This window comes from Antechinus flavipes, chromosome 3 (assembly GCF_016432865.1).
Source record: "Antechinus flavipes isolate AdamAnt ecotype Samford, QLD, Australia chromosome 3, AdamAnt_v2, whole genome shotgun sequence".
In the NCBI taxonomy this organism is placed as follows: domain Eukaryota; kingdom Metazoa; phylum Chordata; class Mammalia; order Dasyuromorphia; family Dasyuridae; genus Antechinus; species Antechinus flavipes.
This window is the reverse complement of record NC_067400.1, coordinates 556,133,352-556,158,242: the sequence shown is the minus strand read 5'-3', so window position 1 is coordinate 556,158,242 and position 24,891 is coordinate 556,133,352. Positions and strand designations below refer to the sequence as shown.

General features: G+C 32.6%; 2 protein-coding genes across 3 annotated transcripts; both read right to left on the bottom strand.

The window, feature by feature from the left end:
- Window positions 1-1,408: 1,408 nt before the first annotated feature.
- On the bottom strand, window positions 1,409-2,353 carry LOC127558127 (olfactory receptor 52D1-like). Its single transcript, XM_051991357.1, has one exon. It carries the CDS (start codon window positions 2,351-2,353, stop codon window positions 1,409-1,411), a length of 945 nt encoding a protein of 314 aa, XP_051847317.1.
- Window positions 2,354-12,866: 10,513 nt separating this feature from the next.
- On the bottom strand, window positions 12,867-13,576 carry LOC127558126 (ADP-ribosylation factor 1-like). 2 transcript variants are annotated; one of them, XM_051991355.1, is made up of 2 exons: window positions 13,257-13,576; window positions 12,867-13,154 (listed from the first exon to the last, which is right to left on the bottom strand). In XM_051991355.1, exons 1-2 carry the CDS (start codon window positions 13,410-13,412, stop codon window positions 12,867-12,869), a joined length of 444 nt encoding a protein of 147 aa, XP_051847315.1. In that variant the 5' UTR covers window positions 13,413-13,576. The 2 variants fall into 2 exon arrangements, with proteins under 2 accessions (XP_051847315.1, XP_051847314.1); XM_051991354.1 differs by having other exon boundaries at window positions 12,867-13,576.
- Window positions 13,577-24,891: the final 11,315 nt, after the last annotated feature.

Below are 24,891 nucleotides of genomic sequence, written 5' to 3'. Positions count from 1 at the left end.
TGGTTTTACTCATTTCACTTGGTCCCTTACACCTTCTGAAATCATTCTCCTGATCATTTCTTTTATAATACTAATATCCCATAATGTTCTTATGCTCTAACTTTTTCAGCCATTCTCCAACTGATGGGTAATTCACTCAATTTCCAGTTCTTTGCCATTATAAAAAGGGCTGCTACAAACATTTTTGCACATGTGGATACTTTTCTGTTTTTTTATGATTTCTTTGGAATACAGACATAGTACAGACATTGATGGATCAAATGGTATGCACAGTTTGATAGCCCTTTGGACATAGTTCCACATTGCTCTCCAGAATGGTTGAATCAGTTCACAACTCCACCAATAATGTAGTAGTGTCCCAGTTTTTACAACATCCCTTCTAATAGTCATCATTATCTTCTGACCAATAGTAATTTAGAGCATTTTTTTCATATGATTAGAAGTAGTTTTAATTTCATCTGAAAATTGTATGTTCATGTCTTTTTTTTACCATTTGTCAATTGGAGAATGGCTTGTATTCTTATAAATTTGAGTCAATTCTCTATATATTTTAGACATGAGGCCTTTATCAGAACCCTTAGGTGTAAAGATTTTCCCCCAGTTTACTACTTCCCTTCTAAGTTTGTCTGCATTGGTTTTGTTTGTTAAAAAAAATTAATTTAATATAATCAAAATTACCCATTTTGTACTTCTAATTCCATAATGTACTAAAGTTCTTCTTTGGCCACAAATTCCTTCCTATCATCATTTCTAAAATCACCATTTTATCTCCATATTATCACCACCACTGAGATGGAGGTAGGGTAAAAGCTAACATCTCGGACAAGAAGATATCCCCAGAACTGAATCAAAGACTGCCTCTGGGTGACTTTTCCCCCTTCCTCATATCTCCCATTGCTCACTTGTGCATCTAGCATGTGGGAAAGAGATCAATATAATTAAATATTTTATCTAACCATAGAATTACAATTAGAAATCTTTTGGCAAAAGCATAGTTATCAGTAGTATTCCCATAAAATACAGAACTATGTATTTTGAATTGAGGAATCAGTTTTTTTTCTGCCAATTTGCTCCCCCAGAATATTGATTTCTCCAGTGGGTTTCTGTAAAAAAGATTCTTCTGTCAAAAAGATTTCCATTGATCCAAGGAGCTATATGCTCTAGCAACAGAAAAGGGGCATATAAAGGGGCATATAACTAGATTTGTCCATTTTTGGTTTTCCTCCAACAAAGGGGGGAAAAGAAGTATCTTTTTTTCCCCCACCATTGTATTCTCCATTGTTGATTACAATTTTTTCATAGGGATATTAATGTTGCCTTCCTACCTTCTTCTTCCATACTTCTGAAATCACTCTAATATATGTAATCAGGGTTATGTTTGGGTACAAAGTTATTGCTTTATGATTCTTCAAGCCTTTAGGGGATTAAAGACTTTAAGTATTCTCTCCCGGATTCTCTTTGTTTTTACCCCATAGATAATAGGATTTGCCATAGGTGGGACCAATAAATAAATGTTAGCCACAAAAATATGAACATGAGGAGGAACATTGTGTCCAAATCTATGTGTGAGAAATGAGAAGAATGCTGGGACATAGAAAACCAATATGACACAGACATGAGATCCACAGGTTCCAAGGGTCTTCAGACGTGCTTCCTTAGAAGGGAGCTGGAAGACAGCATGGAGAATGAGAATGTAGGAGCAGATGATTAATATGAAATCCAGTCCTCCAGTAAGGAATGCAACAATGAGGCCATAAACTCTATGTATTTTGGTCTCAGCACAGGCCAGTTTGATCAAAGCCATAAATTCACAGTAGGTATGGGAGATGATATTTGTCTTGCAGTAGGGAAGCCACCTCAGTAGAAAGGGGTAGGAACTTATTAACACAGTTGCACGGAAGAAAATAGCCAACCCCAAGCTTCCAATGACTGTGTGGGTCAGGATTGCTGAGTGTCTAAGGGGTTTACATATGGCCACATAGCGGTCAAAGGCCATAGCCAGAAAGAAACCAGATTCCATTACGGAGCAGGAGTGGATCAAAAACAATTGTATCAGACAACCTTCGAATCGGATTTCTCTGTCTTTGAACCAGAAGAGGCTGAGAAGCTTGGGAATTGAAACTGTAGACATGATCAGATCTGCTACAGCCAGCATGCAAAGAAAGAGGTACATGGGCTCATGAAGACTTGGGTCAGTCTTAATGATGAATAATAAAGCAAAGTTTCCCAGGAGAGCCACCATGTATACCAGGCAGAAGGGGATGGAGATCCAAAGGTGAGCATTCTCCAATCCTGGGATTCCAATGAGGATGAAAGTAGAGGGATGAAGATTGGTCCTGTTAGAGAGTGACATGTTTTAACAGCCAATGTGCAAGACAATAGCTTTTTTCTGAACCTTTAAAAAAATCAAGAAGATGTCAAGTTAACAAAAATTTCTTCTGAAATCATCAAAGTCCCAAACAAGAATTAGAAATGAGATTATCTTTAGTGTCTCAAAATTTCCAGAAAATTCTCTTGAATCTCATTGTATGTCTACAAGCTTTCCAATCTACAACATTTTTCCTGATGGAAGGGGTTCTTCCATCTTCGCCATGGATATTTAAAATATCATATTGATTCAGGACAATTAGAATGCTTAGAATTTTGACTACTTCAGTAATAACTATCATGTCGACTTGCTTGTCCTAAACATGAGGAAATAAAATATAGTGACCAAGGGCTGGAAATGCTGCCAAAGAATTTGACATCTTCTCACAGAAAAGAAAATTCCTCCCTTTGGATAGTTTAGGTAAAAATTACCAGATTCTTTGTATGTAGTGGACAACACTAGGAGTGTTTGACACACATCAAAAAAAGAGAAATGGATGCCAAAAATGAGGAGTTATTATTGAATGTGACATTGGCCCATGTTTCATGACCTGTAGGGTAAATGATAACTATGCATTATGTAGCAACACCACTGCAAACACATCACTACAAGGACCTGAGTGGTCAGCATCTATGGCCCAGCAAGAGTCTGAAACACAGCATAGTACTTCCATCCTTCTGAAGTAAGGAAAGGGCCATTCAAAACAAGCAGAGAAAATGTGTTTTGGATGAAATTCCGAGCAGTAATCTTCCGGTGAATATCAGTCCTGAAGAAGTCATCTCACAGCTGAATCAGCCCATTGGCATCCCATTAAATATGAGTTGGACAAGAATTTAAAACCCACCAAGCTCATGAAGCTCCTACTGTATAATGAAATGATAGACAAAGCTATGGAGACTGAGGCTATGAAGACAAATAAAGAGTAAACAGACTCTCTACACAGGAAATTTTCCTATTTCTTCCACATCTTTCCTATCTGTACTGGATTCACTCCATAGCCTTAGGGATCAAAACATAATAACTATGATTGGGGGACTTATGATTTCTATTCTTATTTCATTCTTATTTCAAAACCATGGTTTCTCTCCTGTGGTCCTCTTTCCTGAAATTCATTGGTCAAGATAGATGAATTTTGGTTTGGACTGAAAAGGAACTGATTAGGGACTGGAGATGGAGACATGGTAAGAAACATCCTAAGTGGGAATTTTCATTCTGATTGGGGGAAAAAAAGCAATTAAAAATTTCAAAGTATGTTAAATAAATATATAGTAAATTTTGAAAGTTTTGAAGTGTTTTCTTTTGATCATAATTCTTTTCCATACTCAAAAGATTTCTGGTAAAATGGGATTATAACTTAATGTTTATTCATTGAAGAGACTTTTACAAAACTTCCTTGATTTGCTTTTCTAATGGCTATTTATAAGAAACTGTCCTATATGACAGTCATCACAATTCTCAAGCTATTCTAGAAAGAGAAGACTGCTTTGATTTCTAGTGAGAGTATATGTTTATCTTGCTATGCACTTTAATACTCTTGTAATTACTTAGTACTCTTATAATTGTAAGCTTCCTCCCTCTGCCTTTTGTCTCCCCCTGCCATTTTCTATAAAAGAGATATAATAGATAATTTCGTACTGGTTCCCATTTTTTCCTATATCGCATTGAAGCTATTTATATATGTCACTTAGATCTTTTTATTAGATTTCAAATGCCATAATTAACTTTGTTTTGTTTTCTTCAAGATAATAAAGGAATGCTAGACAATTTAAAAAATAGATCCAAAATGCATTCCATCAGTTCACTAACAGAGATATTTAGAGATCATCAAATCCTTCCCTTTCACTGAAATTTTCATAAGGAGGTTGTTGTGAAATAGTTCAAAATGAGATTACTCCTCAGGCAGGCCCCAACATTAATTACCTACTAATCAGTCTCATTCTGCTTGTGGGCAGCTCTGATATTTAGTCTTTTCTTCTATGGATATGAAATTTGTCTCTTTTTAACATTCAGTCATCAGTCTGTTTATTTTAGAACTAGTCTGAAAAAATTAATCTCTCTTCCAAAATTGGCTATTTCAAATGTTTGAAAATTTCAGTTTGACAATCAGCAGAATGATTTCAGAGAGGCCTGGAGATATTTACATCAACTGATACTAAGTGAAATGAGGAGAATCAGGAGATCATTGTACACAGCAACAAAAAGATTATACGATGATCAGTTCTGATGGATATCGCTCTTTTCATACAGGACAATTCCAATGGTCTTGTGATGAAGAGAGCCATCTACATCCAAAGAAATGATTAGGGGAATTGATTGTGGATCACAACATTGCATTTTAATTTTTTTTGGTGTTGTTTGCTTTCATTTTTTCTCTCTTTTTTTTTTTTGATCTGATTTTCTTGTATCTGATTTTCATATATATATATATATGATTTAACATATATTTTAACATGTTTAATATATATTGGATTACTTGCCATCTAGGAGAAAGGATGGGGAGAAGAGGGGGGAAATTTGTAAAACAAGGTTTTCCAAAGGTCAGTATTGAAAAATTATCCATGCATATGTTTTGAAAATAAAAAGCTTTCATAAAAAAAGAAAATTTTAGTTTGAAAATTCAAAATAATTTGAATCGATTTTATAAGCAAGATAATACATCAGTTTATTGTAGCCACAAAAGTTGATTTGTGAGGTGTGATTATGAAAATTTGCTCTTCAGAGTGCTACAAATAAAAGCTCAAATAAATTTGATCCTATCCCAAACAGATTTGGCCTATTGTATTTTTTTTCTGGCTATCCCCTTTTGAGATGGACTTTGAAAAATGAAAATGTATCTAAAGGAAGCTGACAAGTGTGATGAGGAAATACAAAACCATGTCTTGTGATTATCTTTAGTAGAATACTCTAGTAATTCACATTGAAATATTTCTAGGAAGAGAATTAGTAAAAATACCAATGACCTTAGGTATCAATATTAAAATGAGAAAAGTATTAATGAATCACATGAACTAGGCATAATAATACAAGGAGTCAACTTTTGCATAGATATGATAATAATTGGAATATAGAAGTAATGATATATACATTTTATTACAAGAAATAGATTAGCTAAAAGGTGGCAATGTGCAGATAAATGATGATCTAGTAATACTGTACATAAAAATTATAAGATTTCTGTAATGAAAGACATGAATCACAAAGGGGACATATTGGAAGAAAATACTTGACTGAGGATCAATGAGGGGAGAAATGGAAATAATATTGTAGTAGAAACAATACTTACAGACCAGAAATAGGTGTATGGTAGATTCTAAAAGCACTTTACAAAGCTGACAAAAGAAAAAGACTATATCATTAATAAGATTCAACTTCATGAACAATGGCTAAATGTTTTTCTTTTTAAATAAGTATAAAGAAAAATTTGCTTTAATGATGCCATCCTTCCAAAAAAATAAAAACAAATGAAGGAGTTCATTATCAGTAAGAATGGACTGGTTGGCTAAATGGAAATGATGGTAACACTATGGGAAGGGATGGAAGTGTTCACATCACTTTAGAGCTCCTAATGAATTAGCAGGAAAATGCAATCTGAGAGCAGTGAAGATGGAATGAAAAGCTTTCAAAATTATACAGAAAAGCTAAGTGGGATGTCATAGTAATAAGTTCTTCAGGGAAAATTAATTGACAAGGGACACCTCAAGGATTAAGAAAACAAAAAAGATTCTAATGTTTAAAACAGTATGCAGTTTTAAAAAGTGTAAAAAAAATTAAAAATACAAAGGTCACATATATTTTAAATGTTGAGATGAAGAGAGATGAGGCAAATAAGAGAAAATGAGCATAAATTAGCAAATACTCATAAGTACAATATCAAGTACTTTATTTAAACCTAGATAATTCAAGTCTTTTGATATATTAAAAGAATAACAAAAATGTATTCTTAAGTGTATTTTGGGTACAGAGAGCAAGAAAGAGGTAGGACTGCTACCCTCAGCTAGATGTGGATGGAGAAAGAAGAAATTATTCAATTCAATTTAATATTTAATTATTCTATAAAGGTTAATAATCTTAATAATAGAAGAGATATTAAGTAAAAGACATGGCTTAGAAAAGGGGATTTTAAAAAATAGCATGAGTTGATATGAAATAATTTTGGGACTAGAGCTTCAGACAAATTGTGAATATAATTCCTTAGCCATTTTCAAAAGAAGGAATTCTTGAAATTATCAAAAGACATTGAGGTGATATGAAAGTTCAGGAGTAAGGTCATAGTGTTACTCTCTTCACAAAGAAAAAATATGGGTTTTTAGTAATAGATGCTTTTGAATTTGGTTATGATTTCTATAATATTCTAGAGCTCTGGAATGTAAAAAGTTCTGGAATATTAAAAGAATAATTAGTAAAATTAATTTTATGAAAGATTATATTCTTCAGGTGAAGAATATGAGATACAGAGAAATTAACTTATATAAAATTTATTTTTTTTAAAAAGGGTTTCTTAGGGAATGAGAAATTGATTTAAGATTAATTTTTGCTTCATTTAGTATAGGTCATGCAAAATTAAAAGATTTTTTCTTCTATTTTCCTTTATTAATTCTTTTGATAATCTTTCTTTAATTCTTCCTAGCTTAATTTCTTTTTTTTCCTTTTTTTATAATTATATTATTAACCTGACAAATGAAGTAAATTCCATAGATACAATATAACTCCAGTGAACAAAATATTGAGTAAAATATTTCATAAGATCCTAGTGGTGATCATTGATAGATTTTGCATGTGTAATTCCTAGCTGATCAAATGGCATTACCCAAAAAGTGCTAGTTATTGTTATTATTGTGAGAATTCTGGTTTATTTTTGTAAGACTCTTTCTTAGGTAGCATTTTGTTAAATAAGTTTATGAATGATTTTGTCAAAGGCATGAATAGCTTGCTTATCATGTTGGCAGGGAGAAGGAAATGTTTTAGAATTGTACAATTTGGCACCAGAGGAGAGAACTAAGAGCACTGGGGAGTAGGAACAGAGAGATCATTTTAGCTCAGTGTACTTGCATATTTCTTAACAAATGGAATTTTCAAAAATTGGAATAGAATGATTCAGGAGGAAGAGAGTGATCTATTCCTGGAGTTCTTCAAACTGACTGTTGATGGTCCCTTGTCAGGGATGTATAAACAAGAAATCTAGATTACATTTAAGTCAAACTACATGACTATAATTCTCTTTAACTCTGAGATAATAAGAACTTAAGCTTCTGTAAGTTTACCTAAGAAAATAAAAGAATCAAGAGGAAATTAATTAATTAGTTGTTTTCCAATGTTTGATTATCACATGTAAGAAAATTAAATATATATACTTCAGAAGGTAGATCTAAGACCAGTTGGTGAAAGCAGAAATATTTTAAATTTCAACTAAATAAGTAAATATAAAGAAGAAACTTAGATGATTACAACTGTTTTAAAAGGGAAGGATCTGTCTTTTTAAATGAGACATTTATCAATGGCATGTTTAAGCATATTTTTTTGAGTTCTAGAATACTATACACTGTTAAATTAATTTAACTCTTATCTGAGATTCTATGACTATCAGAGTATATTCATTTATGCGCACAGACACACAGACACACAGACACATACACACTGGAAACATTTCTTGGAGGGTTTGGTGGAACAGAGGTGGAAATAATCTTTTTTTTTTTTTTTTCAGACATTTCTTAAAAGTGGATCAGCTAATAGCTAACTTAGCACAATGCTTAGTAATGAAAGGTAGACTAGATCCCTTTTGGAATAAGGTTAGAGTGTCTTTCACTAATTAGGAGAGTGACATTGAAGAGGAAGATGATAAAAGCATCAAAAAAGAAAACTTATTCACTTCCCCATTTTGTTAAGTTTCAGGCATTCCAGAATCACAGAAGTAATAAAGACCAATGTGGTTCAGAGATAATAATCCAGAAAGATGCTTATAGATACTCAGGTAATGTTAATGTTGATAAGCTAACAAAGGCTTTACCTTTGTTTCTGGTAGTAACTTACAATGTTCTTATACACTCTTACTTGATCATTCTATTTGAAAAAACAAGGGAAATACATTCATCCATTTCACTAGCTCCTCTTTCCCCATTTTCTCCTGTGAGGAGTGTGAATATATCAAACCATTGGCAGATGGTCTACACTGCAACATGCTGCTTATAGTAAATTTATAATTACTCTTGCTTCGTTTTAGGGATTTCGTAAAAAAAGGCTTTGTAAACTTTAAAGTCCTTTCCAAATAGAGTTATTGCCATTACTTTTTTAATGGTGTGCACATTGATTCCACACAATCTCTTATTTACTTGTATCTTTTCTCTGCTAATCAATTATGACCTCACTGAGGGCATCAAAACCATTCTTTTAAAATGGCTTTTAGGTATGGATCTTTCATTCTCTTGTGTCAATTTAGATCAGTCACTGGAACCTCTCTGAGTCTTTTTTCTCATCTATTTGTTGCTGTTTTTTTCTCCTTATGGTTGCATGTAAAAGTCAGCAATTCTTGCCCTAAGGAACTCAGAGGTTTATAAGCTTTTAATGAAAAGAGGTGACTTGAGAAGTATGTGAGAAAATACAACCTCCTTTAAGGTGGAGCCTTCTTGAATCCAGCTTCCCCCTTGCTTCAATTGCTTCATCTTTACTTACTGGGCAGTGAATGCCTAGTATTTCATAAGAATTGACTTCAGTTTAGCAGAAATCAATGACCCAGTTGAAATCAAAGAAAGTTGGAAATGATACCAAAAAAATTAGCAGAGGAAGCCATGTATACTCATATTTCCCTGGATGACAGTCTCAAAGTCATTGCCTACTGTGGCAATAATACTACTTCTCCTCTTAGCCTTTCCTAATGCAGTGACCAGGCTCCCTTCACTATCACCAGTTTATTCACACAGGATATTCCTAGGATGGGATGCATTTGCTACTATGCCAAGTGCTTTACCTGTCCTGGTGCCCTGTGGTACTGAGAATTGCTGCTTAAGAGGATGGAGACTCTGGATCTGTCTCTGGTATAACCTGTGACTCCTGAAACTAAATGGATTTATATCCTTTTTTTCCCCCAGGCACACTGCATTCCCATAGGCTTTCAGAAATATAGGATTTAACAGGGACACCCAGATGGAAAGGAGAACAAAGGGATGGCTCTCAGATTAGAGTCCTCAGGATTTAGGCCTCAGAGTGGTATTTTTAGAATCAAGGGACAACTAAACAAAGAAGGATCCAGGTCTATGCTGGTGTCTACCTCATAGGGCCCAATTACTTTAAAACTGTGTTTTTTCCTTAAATCACAACTGTGTATTTAACTTGTTATGGAAAAAATATTAAAAATCACTTCCCTCCTCCATAACTAGGCTCAGGAGTAATTAGATGAGAAACATTCGAAAGGAACACAATTAGGAAATTCAGACTGAAGGATCCCACCTTAAGAAACACTTAAAAACTGTTTTTTCCAGTTTTTTGTCCAAATATAAACCTTCACTTAAAACTATTCAAGGATCAAGATCACATCCTTCTTGTATAGCTTTTGGCATTTCTCTGGGAAGATGGTTTACTGATTTATTAATCCATCATTCACCCCTAGATTGAAAATTCAAAAAACAAAACAAAAAAAAAAAAACAAAACAAAACCACTAACTATTAGATATCAAGATTTTGATCTCAAAGAACAATTTCTGAATCAGAACTTCAGATTCAATTCTAAATAAATAACAGTAACAGCTGCATCATGGGAGATTTAAAACTTATCTTGATATGTAGGTAGATTATCTTAAATTCAATATAACACAAATGAGTTTAAGATACTCAAAAGCAAATAACCAAAGACTTAAGATGTAGAAAAATAAAAATTCAAAATTATATTAAAATCAAATATTGACATCGTGAATTTATTATATTTTTATTATTAATAATCATCTATTATTATTCATCATAATCTAATGGCATAATCTAAGGGTATAAACCTAAGCTATTCCTTTAAACAATGGAAACAATTTTAAGATAAAAATATTTCACTAAAGGATTTCACTTCTATTTCCTTTTATTTAAACTCATCTTTGGAAATTTCATTACCTTGTTCGCAAAAGTTGTTTAAAAAATAACTTGATTAGTTCAGAAATTCAATTGAGGGCTCAGGAAAGAGAACTGAGAGAACTTTGTGTTTTGTTTTGTTTTGTTTTTTTTAATCACCTCTCCCTACCTAGTGAAGAGATGGAGTACAGCATGCCCTGTTTTCAACTGAATGAATTTGCTAAGAGATGAAGATTGTGAAAGGGATAGAGACAGTGTAGGAATTGTTCGTCCCCTACATCTTGTTGCTTTTAAATAAAGATCCATATAATATGTACCTATCTGGAATGATGACACAGTCATGAGTCTTTTCTAAAAAGTCTCATTGATAATTTAACTATTAGGTTTAATTTACCTTTATATTAACTCCTTTATTTTTTAATAGATAAGAAATTTTATTCTAAGAGCTTTAATTACAGTGCTTGTTTGTTGGAATAAAAACTGAAAACAAGTATACAAAACAGTAGATTTCTAATTATGCATTGAAAGAATAAGTTTCTACAACAATAAAACCAATTTTGAATTTTAACCAAGGTAAAATTTAACATAAAGTTTAACAGCTTCAATTTCCTCAGTATTTATCAAAATACAAAAGAAAAAAAAATTTAATAGCTTTTTTATTTTCAAAATATGTGAAAATATAGTTTTTAACATTCACCCTTCCAAAATCTTGTGTTCTAACTTTTTCCTTCCCTTCCCCCCAACACCTCCCCTAGACAGCAAGTAATCCAATATATGTTAAACATGTACAATTCTTCTATATATATCTTCACAGATATTATGCTGCACAAGAAAAATCAGATTAAAAAGAAGAAAAATATAAGCAAAAAAAAAAGCATGCAAACAACAATAACAAAAAGTGAAAAAATCTCTTCTCTCTGGGTGCAGATGGCTCTCTCCATCATAAGTCTATTGGAATTGGTCTGAATCATTTCATTGTTGAAAAAAGCCATATCCATAAGAATTGATCATCATATAATCTTGTTGATGTGTACAATGATTTCCTGGTTCTGCTCATTTCACGCTCAGTTCATATAAGTCTCTCCAGAGGAGATCTCTTTGAAATCATTCTACTGATTGTTTTTTATAGAACAATAATATTCCATAACGTTCATGTATCATGACTTATTCAGCCATTCCCCAACTGATAGGAATCCACTCAGATTTTAGTTCTTTCCTATATTCTTTTTTCCCCCAAATAGCAAAGCTGGTCCATGTAATATTGAGGGGTAGCAAAGGACATTTCACACAAAGAGATGGGGAATTATTCTAAAATGGGACTGAATACTTCTAGACTGGATGACTCCCCCATCTTTCATGCTCACATTTTTTTTTTCAAAATCTAGACACCATAGAAAAGTATCTGGTGCTCTTCACTGTGTTTTTGAAATGTCTCCAGCCAAACTTTGGAGTTAACATAGGCTGTGCTTGCTGTGGAGGGCTTTCAAACACTTGACCAAAATGAAAAGAGCTGGTTTTATGCTCTCTAAATGTGTTAGAAAACTCTTCTCAATGATTATTGTGTCCTTCTAAGAATTATTTAGTGTGATGGAGAACTAATGACAGCCTGACCAGAATTGCAGGGCGGGATTGGGATATAATTTAGTTATAAATGGGTTTTGATTGAAGATCTCTCTCTGTGTGGCTTGCTCTGAACCACAACCTCAAAGTTGTTGTTGTTTTTTTTTTTTCCCCAATAAGTATTCATGTGAACACAAATACAAGTACAAACTTTATAAAATACATAAACATCCCTAAACATACAATATGTGAAGCTCTATTTTAACCATGCAAAATGGATCACTTGTTGGATTTTTATCATAATTTCCTAAGTTTCAAAAGAGAAACCACATGATCTGCTAGTCAAGTTGAAACTAGAAAACCTATTTTAAACATAGTTTTCTGTTCTGTGTGTTCAAGTGTTTTACTTGTTTTTTACATTTTTAAAAACTATTTAAAAGTGTGCATGTGCACTCACCTGCACGTACTGAATTCAGGTTAAAAACCAATCACTAAAATAGCTCTCAAAACAGATCTCATACGCCAGTAGGAGTAGCAGTTAAGTTTAGCTACTGCACTTTAACCTCCAGCAACTCAAGTATCTATGTGCTTAAAATCTCTGCCCAGTTTAGGATTTCGAATTTTAAACAATCAGTTGATTTTTTTTTTTTTACACAATAAAAAAGACTGAATAATATTTTATAGGAGTACCAGAAACTGTCTCATTGAAAACAAAGAAAAAAAAAAAACTATTTACATTAAATAAAAAACCTGTTTTCAGACCTGTGTTTGCCACCTTTACAGCTTGGTGAAATACTGTGACAAGAAAAAAAAAAGTTTCTGGCACTGCATACCACAAAGTAGGCACAGTTTGCCACGTGAGAGCGAAGAGGGAGGAGGAACTTTGATTTTTTCATTTCTGGTTCTGGAGCTGTTTTGACAGCCAGATCAGTCCTTCGTAGAGTCCATCCCCACTAGTGGCACAGGTGGCTTGGACGTACCAGTTCCTCTGATGGAGACAATGCAGTCCAAGTTTTTCTGTGATTTCATCTACTTTCATTGCATTGGGAAGATCCTGCTTGTTAGCAAGCACTAATAAGGCAGCGTCTTTACTCCCAATCTCTTCCAGCATTCTCATCAGTTCCTCACGGGCCTCGGTCACTCGTTCTCTCTCACCGCTGTCAACCACGAAGATCAGCCCCTGCGTGTTCTGGAAATAATGGCGCCAGAGGGGTCGGATCTTGTCCTGGCCGCCCACGTCCCACACGGTGAAGCAAATGTTTTTGTACTGTATGATCTCCACATTGAAATCCAAAGTGGGCATAGTAGTCACTATTTCTCCCAGTTTCAGTTTGTACAGAATAGTGGTCTTTCCTGCAGAGTCCAGACCGACCATGAGAAGCCGCATTTCTTTTTTGCCAAAGAGTCCCTTGAAGCGGTTACCAAACACATTCCCCATGGTCCAAATTTGAAGTGTTGAACGTGTACAAGAAACGGCCCCGCTCCGGCACCTCCCCCTTTGCGTCTCCTCACCCCCGGCGCCTGCAGCTCCTTCTTTGTGTGGCTCCCCAGGCGTCGGTTTCACTCGCTGGTTTCAATTCCACAAGATGGCGGCTGCCGAACAACTCCCCCTTTTTAATGGCTGTGCTTTGAATATATAATTATAGGCGCCAGGGGCTTTAATTAATTTATCTTTTATTTCTTAATATTTGAATTTTTTTTCTTCCTGCTTTGTAAGTTTTCTCTGTGATAACTTGGAATGCGCACGATATGTGCGAGTACAAACAGGTATGTGTGTGTTAGTTATATGCACATATTCTCTTTCATAGGCCTGTGGTTATCAACACACTTTCTCTATCTCCCATATGTAGGTGTCTGTTTGTAGAGACATTCTCTCTTCCATAGATAGTGTGTTATTATACACATATTCTCTGCCTTACGCCTGAGGACGAATTTATATACATATGTTCTCTATCTCCCCTATGTGTCTGCTTATAGACACACATTCTCTGTCTGCCAGATGTTTCTATTTACAGACACGAATTCTCTGTCATATGGCTGAGTGTTTTTATATATACATAGTCTTTATCTACCATATATACGTGTATTTATAGACACAGCGTCTGTTGTATGTATGAATGCTCATATACACATCTTCTCTCCCTCCTAATTGTACATGTGTCTGTTTATATACATAGATTCTCTATCTTTCCTTTGAGTATGTGCTTAAATATACATAGTCTCTGTCTGTCCTATGAATGTGTATATTTACATATACATATTCTCTATCTTCCATATGGATATGTTTATATACGTATTCTCATCTATATAATCTGTGTGCTTATATACATATATTTTTATCTCATATATATATGTTTATATATATATACATATATTCTCTATCATGTCTGTGTGTTTATATACACGTTATCTGTCTTTTGAGTGTGTTTTTATATACATATTTTCTATCTGCCACATGTATGTGTATGTTTATATATGTATCTCTATCTCCCATATGTATGTGTCTGTATATGGGAGATAGAGATACATATAGTTTATATATGTGTGCATATATATGTATATATATACATATATGTATATATGTAAACTATAATATTTATCTTTTATTATAATATATATTTATTTATATATACAACTTGTTCAGAAATATGCAACTTGTTCAGAATCACACTCTTAGGTTCCAGCTACTGGGATTCAATCTATCTCTTCCTTACTCAAAGACCCATGACTTATCTACTACTATTTAATAAATAAGTGCTAGAAAATTGCCTGAAGAAAATAGAAATTAAACTATATATATATAATATAATATTTATTTTTTATTATATTATTATATATATTTATACATATAGTTTACATATATATACACACACACACACACACACACACATAGACACATACATATGGGAGAAAGAGAAACATATAAAAAATATATACAGACACATATATATAGGAGATAGAGATACATATAGTTTATATATATATATACACACATATATAAATATATATACACAGACACATACATATAGGAGATAGAGATACATATATTATATATATATATATATATGTATATATATATATATATACATATATATATATATATATATAATCTATCTCCCATACATTTTAGTTTAAATTCTACCAACTATAATTCTAAGATTCCCTAGTATATCTTATCAGCTTTTTGTAAGTATGTAACCCTCTCTGGTCAGGAATCTATCATCTTTATATTTCAAACAAAGACCTACAAATTTAAATCTTATCATCAGATTTTAAACATCTCATTGCCCCTTAGAAGGGGATACTATTTAATTCCTACCATTCTTTGATATTTATATATCAACAAATAAACAAGATTAGATTGGCAGTGGGGATGAATGACTTGGATCAGGAGGAAAAATGGAGCCAGAAAGTCGTTAGTATATTTTATGTAGGTCACTAGAAATCAGAGATTGTAGTCACAGTAGTGGAAAAAGAGATTAAGGGACAAATACATTAGAAGTAGTGAAAATTTCATGACATTACGTGTTGTCATTTGATTCCTGCATTTGGAAATGAAAAAGATAAGATTCTTCCTTCAAGAACCTTACAAGCTAATGTGGGGGTAGTGGAGGAGGGAATTCTACATAATCCATATCAGTAAACAGATGAAATTTCTGATTTTTTCACTTTTAACAAACATGGTCACATTTTTTTACAATTTAATAAATAAGTGCTAGAAAATTGCCGGAAGGAAATAGAAATTAAATTATATATCTAGCATCCCACATCCAATAAGTATCTGAGACAAGATTTGTCTCCAAGCCCAATAATTTATATACTATGTGAAGCTGCTCTTCTTACCCCTGAATACCAGTATTATTATTACTATTAATAGAATAGCATTATTTCCTATAGCTGAAAAGACCCTTCAATAAAGTTCTTCATCAATGCAAAAATCTATCCACGAAAATATAGTAACAATAGTAGTAGTAATACTTTATAATAATGATAATATAATAAGAATAGATGCTGTCTCTGATTTAATTTGTATAAGGAATTCCAAGATGTGAAAATTCTTTCTACTAATGCAAGCTGACATATTTCTTTAATTTATTATATTAGAAATTTTATTAAAGCTCTGACAAGTTGAGTGCTTTTAGTTGGGGAAGGGAGGCACTTAGGTGCTATTCTGAGGCAGGATTTAAAAGTCTTCCTGGGCCCCAAGTCTGATTCTTCCCTTGACCATGCTACTTTGCTTCTCTAATAAGAAATAAAATCCAAATTATTTTATAGCACCTTAAAATTTGCAAGGTGCAATTTTATATTTATTCTTTTACATATGAATATACCCTTGCAAGAACTCTTGTCAAGTACATTTTATGCCAGTTTTACAGATGACAAAACTGAAGCTGAGAAAAGTATGCAACTTGTTCAGAATACACTCTGAGGTTCCAGCTAGTGGGATTCAATCCATCTCTTCCTTACTCAAAGACCAGTGACTTATCTACTATGCCATGCAGATGGGTCTTTATTGAGAGGCAGTGGACATAGTAAATAGAGTGCTGAACTTTGAGTGAAACCTCAACTCAAATACATGTCAAATCTTTATCGAAATAATCTATGGAAACATATTGGATTATTTGCCATATAGAGGAGAAGGTAAAGTAGGAAGGAAAAAAAGATTTAGAACACAAGGTTTTACAAGGGTGAATGTTGAAAATTATCTATGCATATGTTTTGAAAAAAACTTTAAAAAATAAAAAATAAATAAAAGGAAATAATCTATATAAAGTTCTTTGCAATTCTTATGACAATACATAAGCATAAACTATTATTACTAGTAAGATCTATCTCAAAGCTTGTGGTATATGACTTGACAATCACCAGAGTCAAGCCATGATCAGAAGATCCTCAGACCCCTAAGACTTTTCCTTGTGGAAGTCTGGTAAGAACCTTGTTAACCCTGTTTTATACCACTATTCCTACCGATTTCCAATCCCTACAATGTATCCAGGCTTAATATATGCAAAATTTGCTTATGGAAACAGGAATACAACAAACTGTCTACATTCAACATTGATGGAGCTTTGGTTATGTAAATCATTGAATTGATACTAGGGATAAAGGTAAATTTTAAATTGGCTCTGCCCTCAAGAAGGTTTTTGGGAGAGGGAAGATTTTTGGGAGAGACAATAAATGTAATATGAATTCAAAGATAAATCAATAAAATTGTAAATTTTAAGATATATGAAGAAAAGAACAATTCAGAATTTGTACCTGGGCTAAAATTAAGTATAGGGAAAGATTTCTGTCTTTGGAAGTAAACATCATAGGCAAGTCTAGCATGGAAGACAGTAGCTACAAAGTTTCAGAGACAGGAAAATCCTTACCATGTGAAAAATAACAAACACTATTGATTAAATAAAATTAAATATACGACATGGAATAATTTGAAACAAGATGAATAGATAATGTAGAACCTCAAATTTGGACTTTATCCCATGGAGAACAAGGAGTCATTCAGAGATATTCATCAAGGAAATTATGTACTCAGAAATTTGCTTTAGAAAGGCTTTTCTGCCTAAGATTATCTAGATCTTTATTTCAACAACTGTTTAAAGATTTTCAGTAATGAGGAACTAACTAATTTCCAGACTATCCCCTTATATATTGGATTAGATCAAATGATTAGAAAGTTAATGTTTGCAGCCAAAATCTGCCTTGTTTTCCTGGTTCTGCTTTTATCAGTTTGATTTTATATTCATGGTCATCTTATATTCATAGTACTCTATATCCATTCATGCACCCCAGCTTGTTTAGATAAACTTCATATCATAATGAATGACTTGGATTTCAGTTCTTCCTTACCACAAAAAATGCTATTAGAAATATGTTGGTGCACATGAAATCTTTCTTGTTATTCTTGTTCTCTGAAGGGTTTATGCCTTGTAGGTGGGATATCTGAGTGAATGAACACTTTTCTCACTTTCTTAGCATAATTGCAAGTTTCTTTCTAGAAATGTTATATATAGTCACAACTTCACCAATAATACATTAAATGTCTGTTTATCCACAGTATTTACAGTATTCACTATTCCTATCTTGTCATCTTTGCATTTTGATTTATATGAAGTGAAATTACACTTGTTGAGATTTTGATTATCTTGTTTTTAATGCTTTGAAGCATGTATTATTCATTTTTTTCTAATAGTTTGTGATTCTTCTTTTGGGAATTATTTATATCCTTTAAACAAATGTCTATTGGAAAATTACATGTGATCAAAGAATATAAATAATTCCCTATAAATCTTGGATAACAGACCCTTACAAAGAATCATTAAGAAATGAGCATGGAAATAAACAAGAAGAGAATTCTGGGAAAGCATCAAAGTAGTTCAGAAAACTTTTGATTTTCCAAATTTTTACAAATACAATTTGTGGGACAATGACCTTTACCCAATTATAATCAGAGACTCCAAGTAAAAAGCAAAAAAGCAAAAAAAAAAAAAAAAAAAAAAAAAGACATTACAATCTAGAGAGAAAGGGCAACATCCAACAGACTAGGTGTCATAAATATAGGAGTGCAAAATGCAAACAGCAAAACACAGGATTATATAGGCCTTAACATAAAAGCCCTGCCCCATCCCCCTTCCAGTACCTTCTTCCCATTGCCTGGGAATCTGGATTTATATTCTAATCTATCCAAAGATTACTATTACAAAGATTACAAAGAATACTAGCAATAAGACACACTCTTTACCATATTAGGAAGCAAATGCTAATGAAAAGATGAACATCATTTTACATCAGGACTAAAACTTGTTTTTGTTTTTCTTTTAAGTTGCTATAAATAATAAAAATATATTTTAAAAATGAGTAAGAAAATGAGGGGAAAAAAATGAACCAGAAATAGCTATTATGGGAATAGCGATCTGGGTTCATCTTCAGAGGAAGATGATAGAACCTAAAAAGACACTTCTTTTTCATTAAGAAATCTGAAATGCTCCCAAACATAAAAAATTTTCTTGAAAAAACTTTAAAAGGACTTTAAAAATCAAATAAATAGACAAAGAAAATTTATAAATAAAAATAAGAGCAATCCAAGAAAATCAAGAAAAGTATGAAAAAAAACTTGAAACAGAGAATTAAAAATTTAAAGAAAATGATCCCTTGAAATCTAGAATTGGTCAAAGGGAAGCTAATGACAACCTAAGACACCATGAAAATAATAAAAATCCAAAAATTGAAGAAAATATGAAACATCAGAAAAAAAAAAATCTGATCTGGAGAACAGATTGAAGAGTCATAACTTAAGGATGTTTTGACTACCTGAAAAGTGTGATTAAATTTTTTTGATATAATATTATAAGAAATTATCAAAGAAAATTTCCCTGAAAATCAAGAACAAGAAGATAAAGCAGAAATACAGAAAGAAAAAAAAAAATCTACTGATAACTAAATGAAAGGATTCCAGGAAAAAATTTACATGAATATCAGAAGCAAATTTCAAAGCTCTAAGATTAAGAAGAAAGTATTGGAAGCAAGAAAGAAAAAAATAAAATACAATTTAAATACCAGGAATCTATAATAAGAATTGCCCAATGATCAGCAGTTATTACCTTAATGGATCACAAGTTATGACCAAGGATAACTTACCCAATAAAGTTATGTATAATCCTGAATGAAAAGGAAAAAAAGGATATCTAATAAATTTAAAGACTTTTCTGAATTTGTGACAAAAACAGCATTTAAAGGAAATTTCTACATATAATATCCATGTATAATTATCTACATATAATACCAAGGGAAATATAAAGATCGATTATAAAGGATTCAATAGGGTCAGATTGCTTACTGATTACATGTGAAATTATTAGCAGTACAATTATGACTATCATCACTATTTAGGTAGTCTGAAAGCAAGGCTGAGTTGAGTATGATGGGCAGTTCTTAAAAAAAAAAAAAACTAAGGGGATATAAAAAGGAGTAATTACCTCATACAAATAAAACATAAAAAGAAAAACTAATACAGAAAAAACTGGTGGGGGGGGCAGGGCAAGTAAATCTAAAACCTTATTCTCATTAGAATTGGTTAAAGTGAGAATTATATATATATGATACACACATGGCTCTAGAACAAGGAGTTAAAATAGAAATAGAAAATAATACACTATCATATATGTATATATACATATATGTGTATATATATATACATATATATTATATAAATCTAACTTCAGAAAGAAATAAAAGAGAGGATGGGGAAAGGATATGAGAGGGATTCTTAGAGAGATGCATAGTTAAGGAATAGGAAGGTAAAGTAGCAAGTAGAAGCAGAATAGTGAAGAGGGCTACAGCAAGTAGTGTGAGAAGGATAGTGAAGAAAAATAGGAAGGAGGAAAATACACAAGTAATTATAATTTAGATATGAATGAGATAAATTTACTCATAAAAATTGGATAGTAAATTAAAATTTAAATTAAACAATATATTGCTTTTAGGAAACACAATAAAAATATGATATGCATAGAATAATAAAGGGCAGCAATACAATTTATTGCATTAAAAAAGCAAGTATAGAAATCATGATCTCAAACCAAGTTAAAGCTCGAAAACAGTTTTAATCAAAGGAGAAAAGAAAAAAAATAGGAAAATCACATTATGTCAGCAATATTATTCAATTTTGTTTTTAAACCATTTAAAATAACTAGATAGTATAAAATACCTACTCATCAAAACAGACACAGGAACTATATGAACACAAATAAAAATACTTTTTACTCGGATAAAGTAAGATCTTAATAGGGTGAGAAGGATAGCAAAGAAAAATAGGAAGGAAGAAAATAGAGAAGTATGTTCATAGATATTTAAAACCAATATAATAAAAATGACAACTTTACTTAATTATTTAATGCCATCATGATTAAATTATTAAAACAAAAATCTTACTAAGTTAGGAAAAGATAAAGTTTTTTTGAAGAATTAACTTCAGGAATTAACTTCAAAGAAACCAGGAGAAAAAAAGATAAAAAGGAAACAAGTTTTGTACTATCAGACCTTAAACTATATTATGAGTTAAGAGCATTTTTTAAATATAAACAGATACTTTTAATTAATTTAAATTAAAATAGTCTTGTTATAAAATATTAAAATCCAGCCAAGAATAGAATACTAGAGGGGAAATATTTACTGACAATGTCTCAGGATGTCATTGGTTGGAATACTGCAGTGGAATAGGAAATAATGATCTAGGTAATTTAGAAAAAAGAATGGGAAGACTTGGGCTTATGAAGCAAGATTCTGTTTATCTGCAGAGAAATAGATGATAAATGAAAATAAACATAATATGTATTACATATATGTGTGGGTGTATATAAATGTGTATATATATGTATATTTGTGCTTAAATGTAGTCTTTAGATCAGGATTGGGGAAGGAAGGAGATAAAAATTGCAAAAGAATATGACAGAACAAAAGAAAACCTATAGCGAAGTAAAGAAAAGCTGAGTAGCTTTGAAAAAAATGTGTAGTAATTACTATATAGGCTTTCTTGAAGTGGAAAGTTATCTTAATAACCCTCCTCAATTAAGAGCTCACTGTTTGTCCTGTTGGAATTCTTTTTCTGAAGAATACAAAGTACATAAGCATATCTCTTGTATGTAGCATAGCTTTGCTATAATATGATTGCATTTTTTATTTTGAATTTCCATTATTGTTTTTGAGTTCTCTCAAAATTGAAACAAAATTGAAAGCTTCACTTAGGGTTTCATTTCTACACAGAAACAAAATAAAATTGTTGATGACAGTTGTAGGAAGGGATTAGGATTTGTACATTCTTTTGATCTATGTTGATAATTATGATGTAATAATTTAAAGAATTATGAGGAAGAAGTAAAAGAAATGGGGATATTGCTCTCCATTGCTAACGAATTAACCAATACTGGGTGTTTTTATGTGGAGGTTGGATTTTGTTTTAGGATGTTAAAGAGGAGTACTCAGTTTAAATATGGATTGTCCTTCACTCTAGGAGATATGATAAAATTAGCCAAGAAAAGGAGTGAGCTGAACTGACTTTTAGAAATTGAAAAGTTTTATTTTTAATAACGGCAATCTCATGCTTTAATATCAGTTTTCTTCCAGTGTTGCTGTATGGCAATGAATCAAAGAGTAATAGAGTTCTGGGAGAAATATAATTCTAGATCACCAAAAAGAAAATGAAGAAATATGTGAGGGTATTATAAAAATGAACAGATTACAAACTTAAATGTTAGAGTTTGCAGGAGAGAAGTACACACATACACACACACACACATGCACACACATGTAATGGGCTGAGGCTTGAGTTGATGCACTGAGGTCCCAAGCACATGAGGCTAAATAGTAATTGGACCATACTCTATTAATAGATAAGCTTGGAGAGAGAATGGCCCCCACCCACTCTTTGTGCAAGTCCTGATGTGTTGTATAGGAAATGACGATTTTGGTGGGTGGAGGCAGGGGAGTGGAAAAGGAAGGGGAGGAGAGGCTTTTTTGGGATTGCCATGGTTGGCTCGGTTCGCGTCGCTCTCTCTTAGCTGATTTGTTTCTCTTCTTTTTGCTTTTGCTGCTTTCGACAACTTTTTCTGTTTGTTAAGTGTCTGAGGCTGGATTTGAACTCAGGTCCTCCTGACTTCAGGGCTGGTGCTCTACCCACTGAGCCATCTCCTCCCCTTCTTTTGGGATTGCTATTGCCACAGTTTGCTCAGCTCAGACAGAGCTCTTTAGGAGGAACTAAAAATTGCACCCTCCTAAGCTAAATGTAGTTGGTAAATCAGGTTAAGATTGGAAGCTACAGAAGAGGAGGCAGCCAGCGTAGAAGAGGAGCGATTTAGGATTCCAGGAAGAGGGCACTCCCTCGGGCAAGGGCCCTTTGAAAGCTAGTTGACGTAGCTGCTGTTAGGGCCATGGACTTAATTTTAAAAGGCCAGCGTTTTTGAAGATGATTAAGCTAGAAACCTGCGTAGGGGCCACTAGCTATTTAAAGCTAACTTATTTTAAGATGATTAAATATGGGACTTTAAAAAAAAAAAAAAAGCCCTTGCCCAGAGAGCAACGCGAACCGAGCCAACCATGGCAATCCCAAAAAAGCCTCTCCTCCCCTTCCTTTTCCACTCCCCTGCCTCCACCCACCAAAATCGTCATTTCCTATACAACACATCAGGACTTGCACAAAGAGTGGGTGGGGGCCATTCTCTCTCCAAGCTTATCTATTAATAGAGTATGGTCCAATTACTATTTAGCCTCATGTGCTTGGGACCTCAGTGCATCAACTCAAGCCTCAGCCCATTACACACACATATGTGTATATGTAAGTTTATACATGTGCATGAATAATGTGTGAATAATTATATTTAAAATATGCAATACCTAAGTACTTGTATGTATATAAATATTTATGCATATATTCATATATAAATATCTATACATATGCATCTTCATTTGTAAGTGTATATACATATATGTATATATATGTAGATATATACATATATATATATATATATGTATATAATAGTTTGCTTATATGGCTAAAATGAGAAATACCAATGTACAGTCCATATTTCAAATGGTATCTCCAAAATGTCAAGAGAACTCAGGACATATGTCCTATAATTTTGACTTGAAGTCTTTTCCCAAATTTATGGTAGCATATGGACAAGAGTTCAAAAGTATGACTATAAATGCATGGGTCATCCAACACATAAATTGAAGGGAAAATATGCACAAGTGAAAATAGATCCATTGGAGAATAACAATTCTTAGTTTTGTGTGTGGATCAGTAGATATGTCCTTGTTATATTCGTGTCCATCATAATTATTATGCACACCCTCTTGATCAAAATTAATATCATTATCTACCAGCATTGCCAAGATTATCATCAATACTGCACTTCTGGCACATTAAATTGAAAGGCAACATAATATGACAGTTAGAGTCAGAATCTGGACACCTTTGAAATATAATACATCAGACTCTAGATTTATGATTCTGGCTAAGCTGGGTTTCAATTTTCATATCTATAAAGCAAGATGATTTCCCTCAATGAGCTTAAAAATCTCTGCCATCTCTCTTTATCACCACCAAACTGAGAAGGGAGTGGGGAAAGGGTGTAAAGGGCTTGCATCTTGAACAAGAAGATATCTCCTGAACTGAGTCAAATCCTGTCTCTGGATAATCCCACACTTTCCTCCTCATATCTCCCATTGTTTATGGGTGCATCTAGCATATGGGATATATAGCAATATTAGGATTAGTAGTTTTTTTGGCAAAAGCATGGTTACTAGTACTATACCTGTACAATAAGGAAATGTAAATATATATATACACACACATATATATATATATTATATATACATATACAATAAGGAAATGTAAACATATATATGCATATATATATGTTTACATTTCCTTATTGTACAGGTATAGTATGTATATGTATATATATATATATATATATATATATATAGAGAGAGAGAGAGAGAGAGAGAGAGAGAGAGAGAGAGAGAGAGAGAGAGAATCAGTTTCTCTGACAGGTTATTCTCACTAAACTATTGTGTTGTCCAATAGTTGTCCTTAAAATGATTCTTCTGTCATAACCAAGAATGCTATTGACTGGCTGGCTACTCACCGGCAACAGAAATAGGATATATTATTAAATTTATCCATCCCTGGATATCATGAAAAATTAAACTAAATTTCCCACAATAAGGAAGAGGTAAAGATATACCTTTCTTTTCTTTTTCGACCATTGCATTCTTCATTATTGATTATAATTTTTGTGGTGATATCTGTATTGTATTCTCACTTTTCTATCCCATACTTCCAAAATCACTCTAATACATATAACCCGGGTTATGGTTGGGCACAATATTAATGTTTTACTAAGTGAAATGGCTCT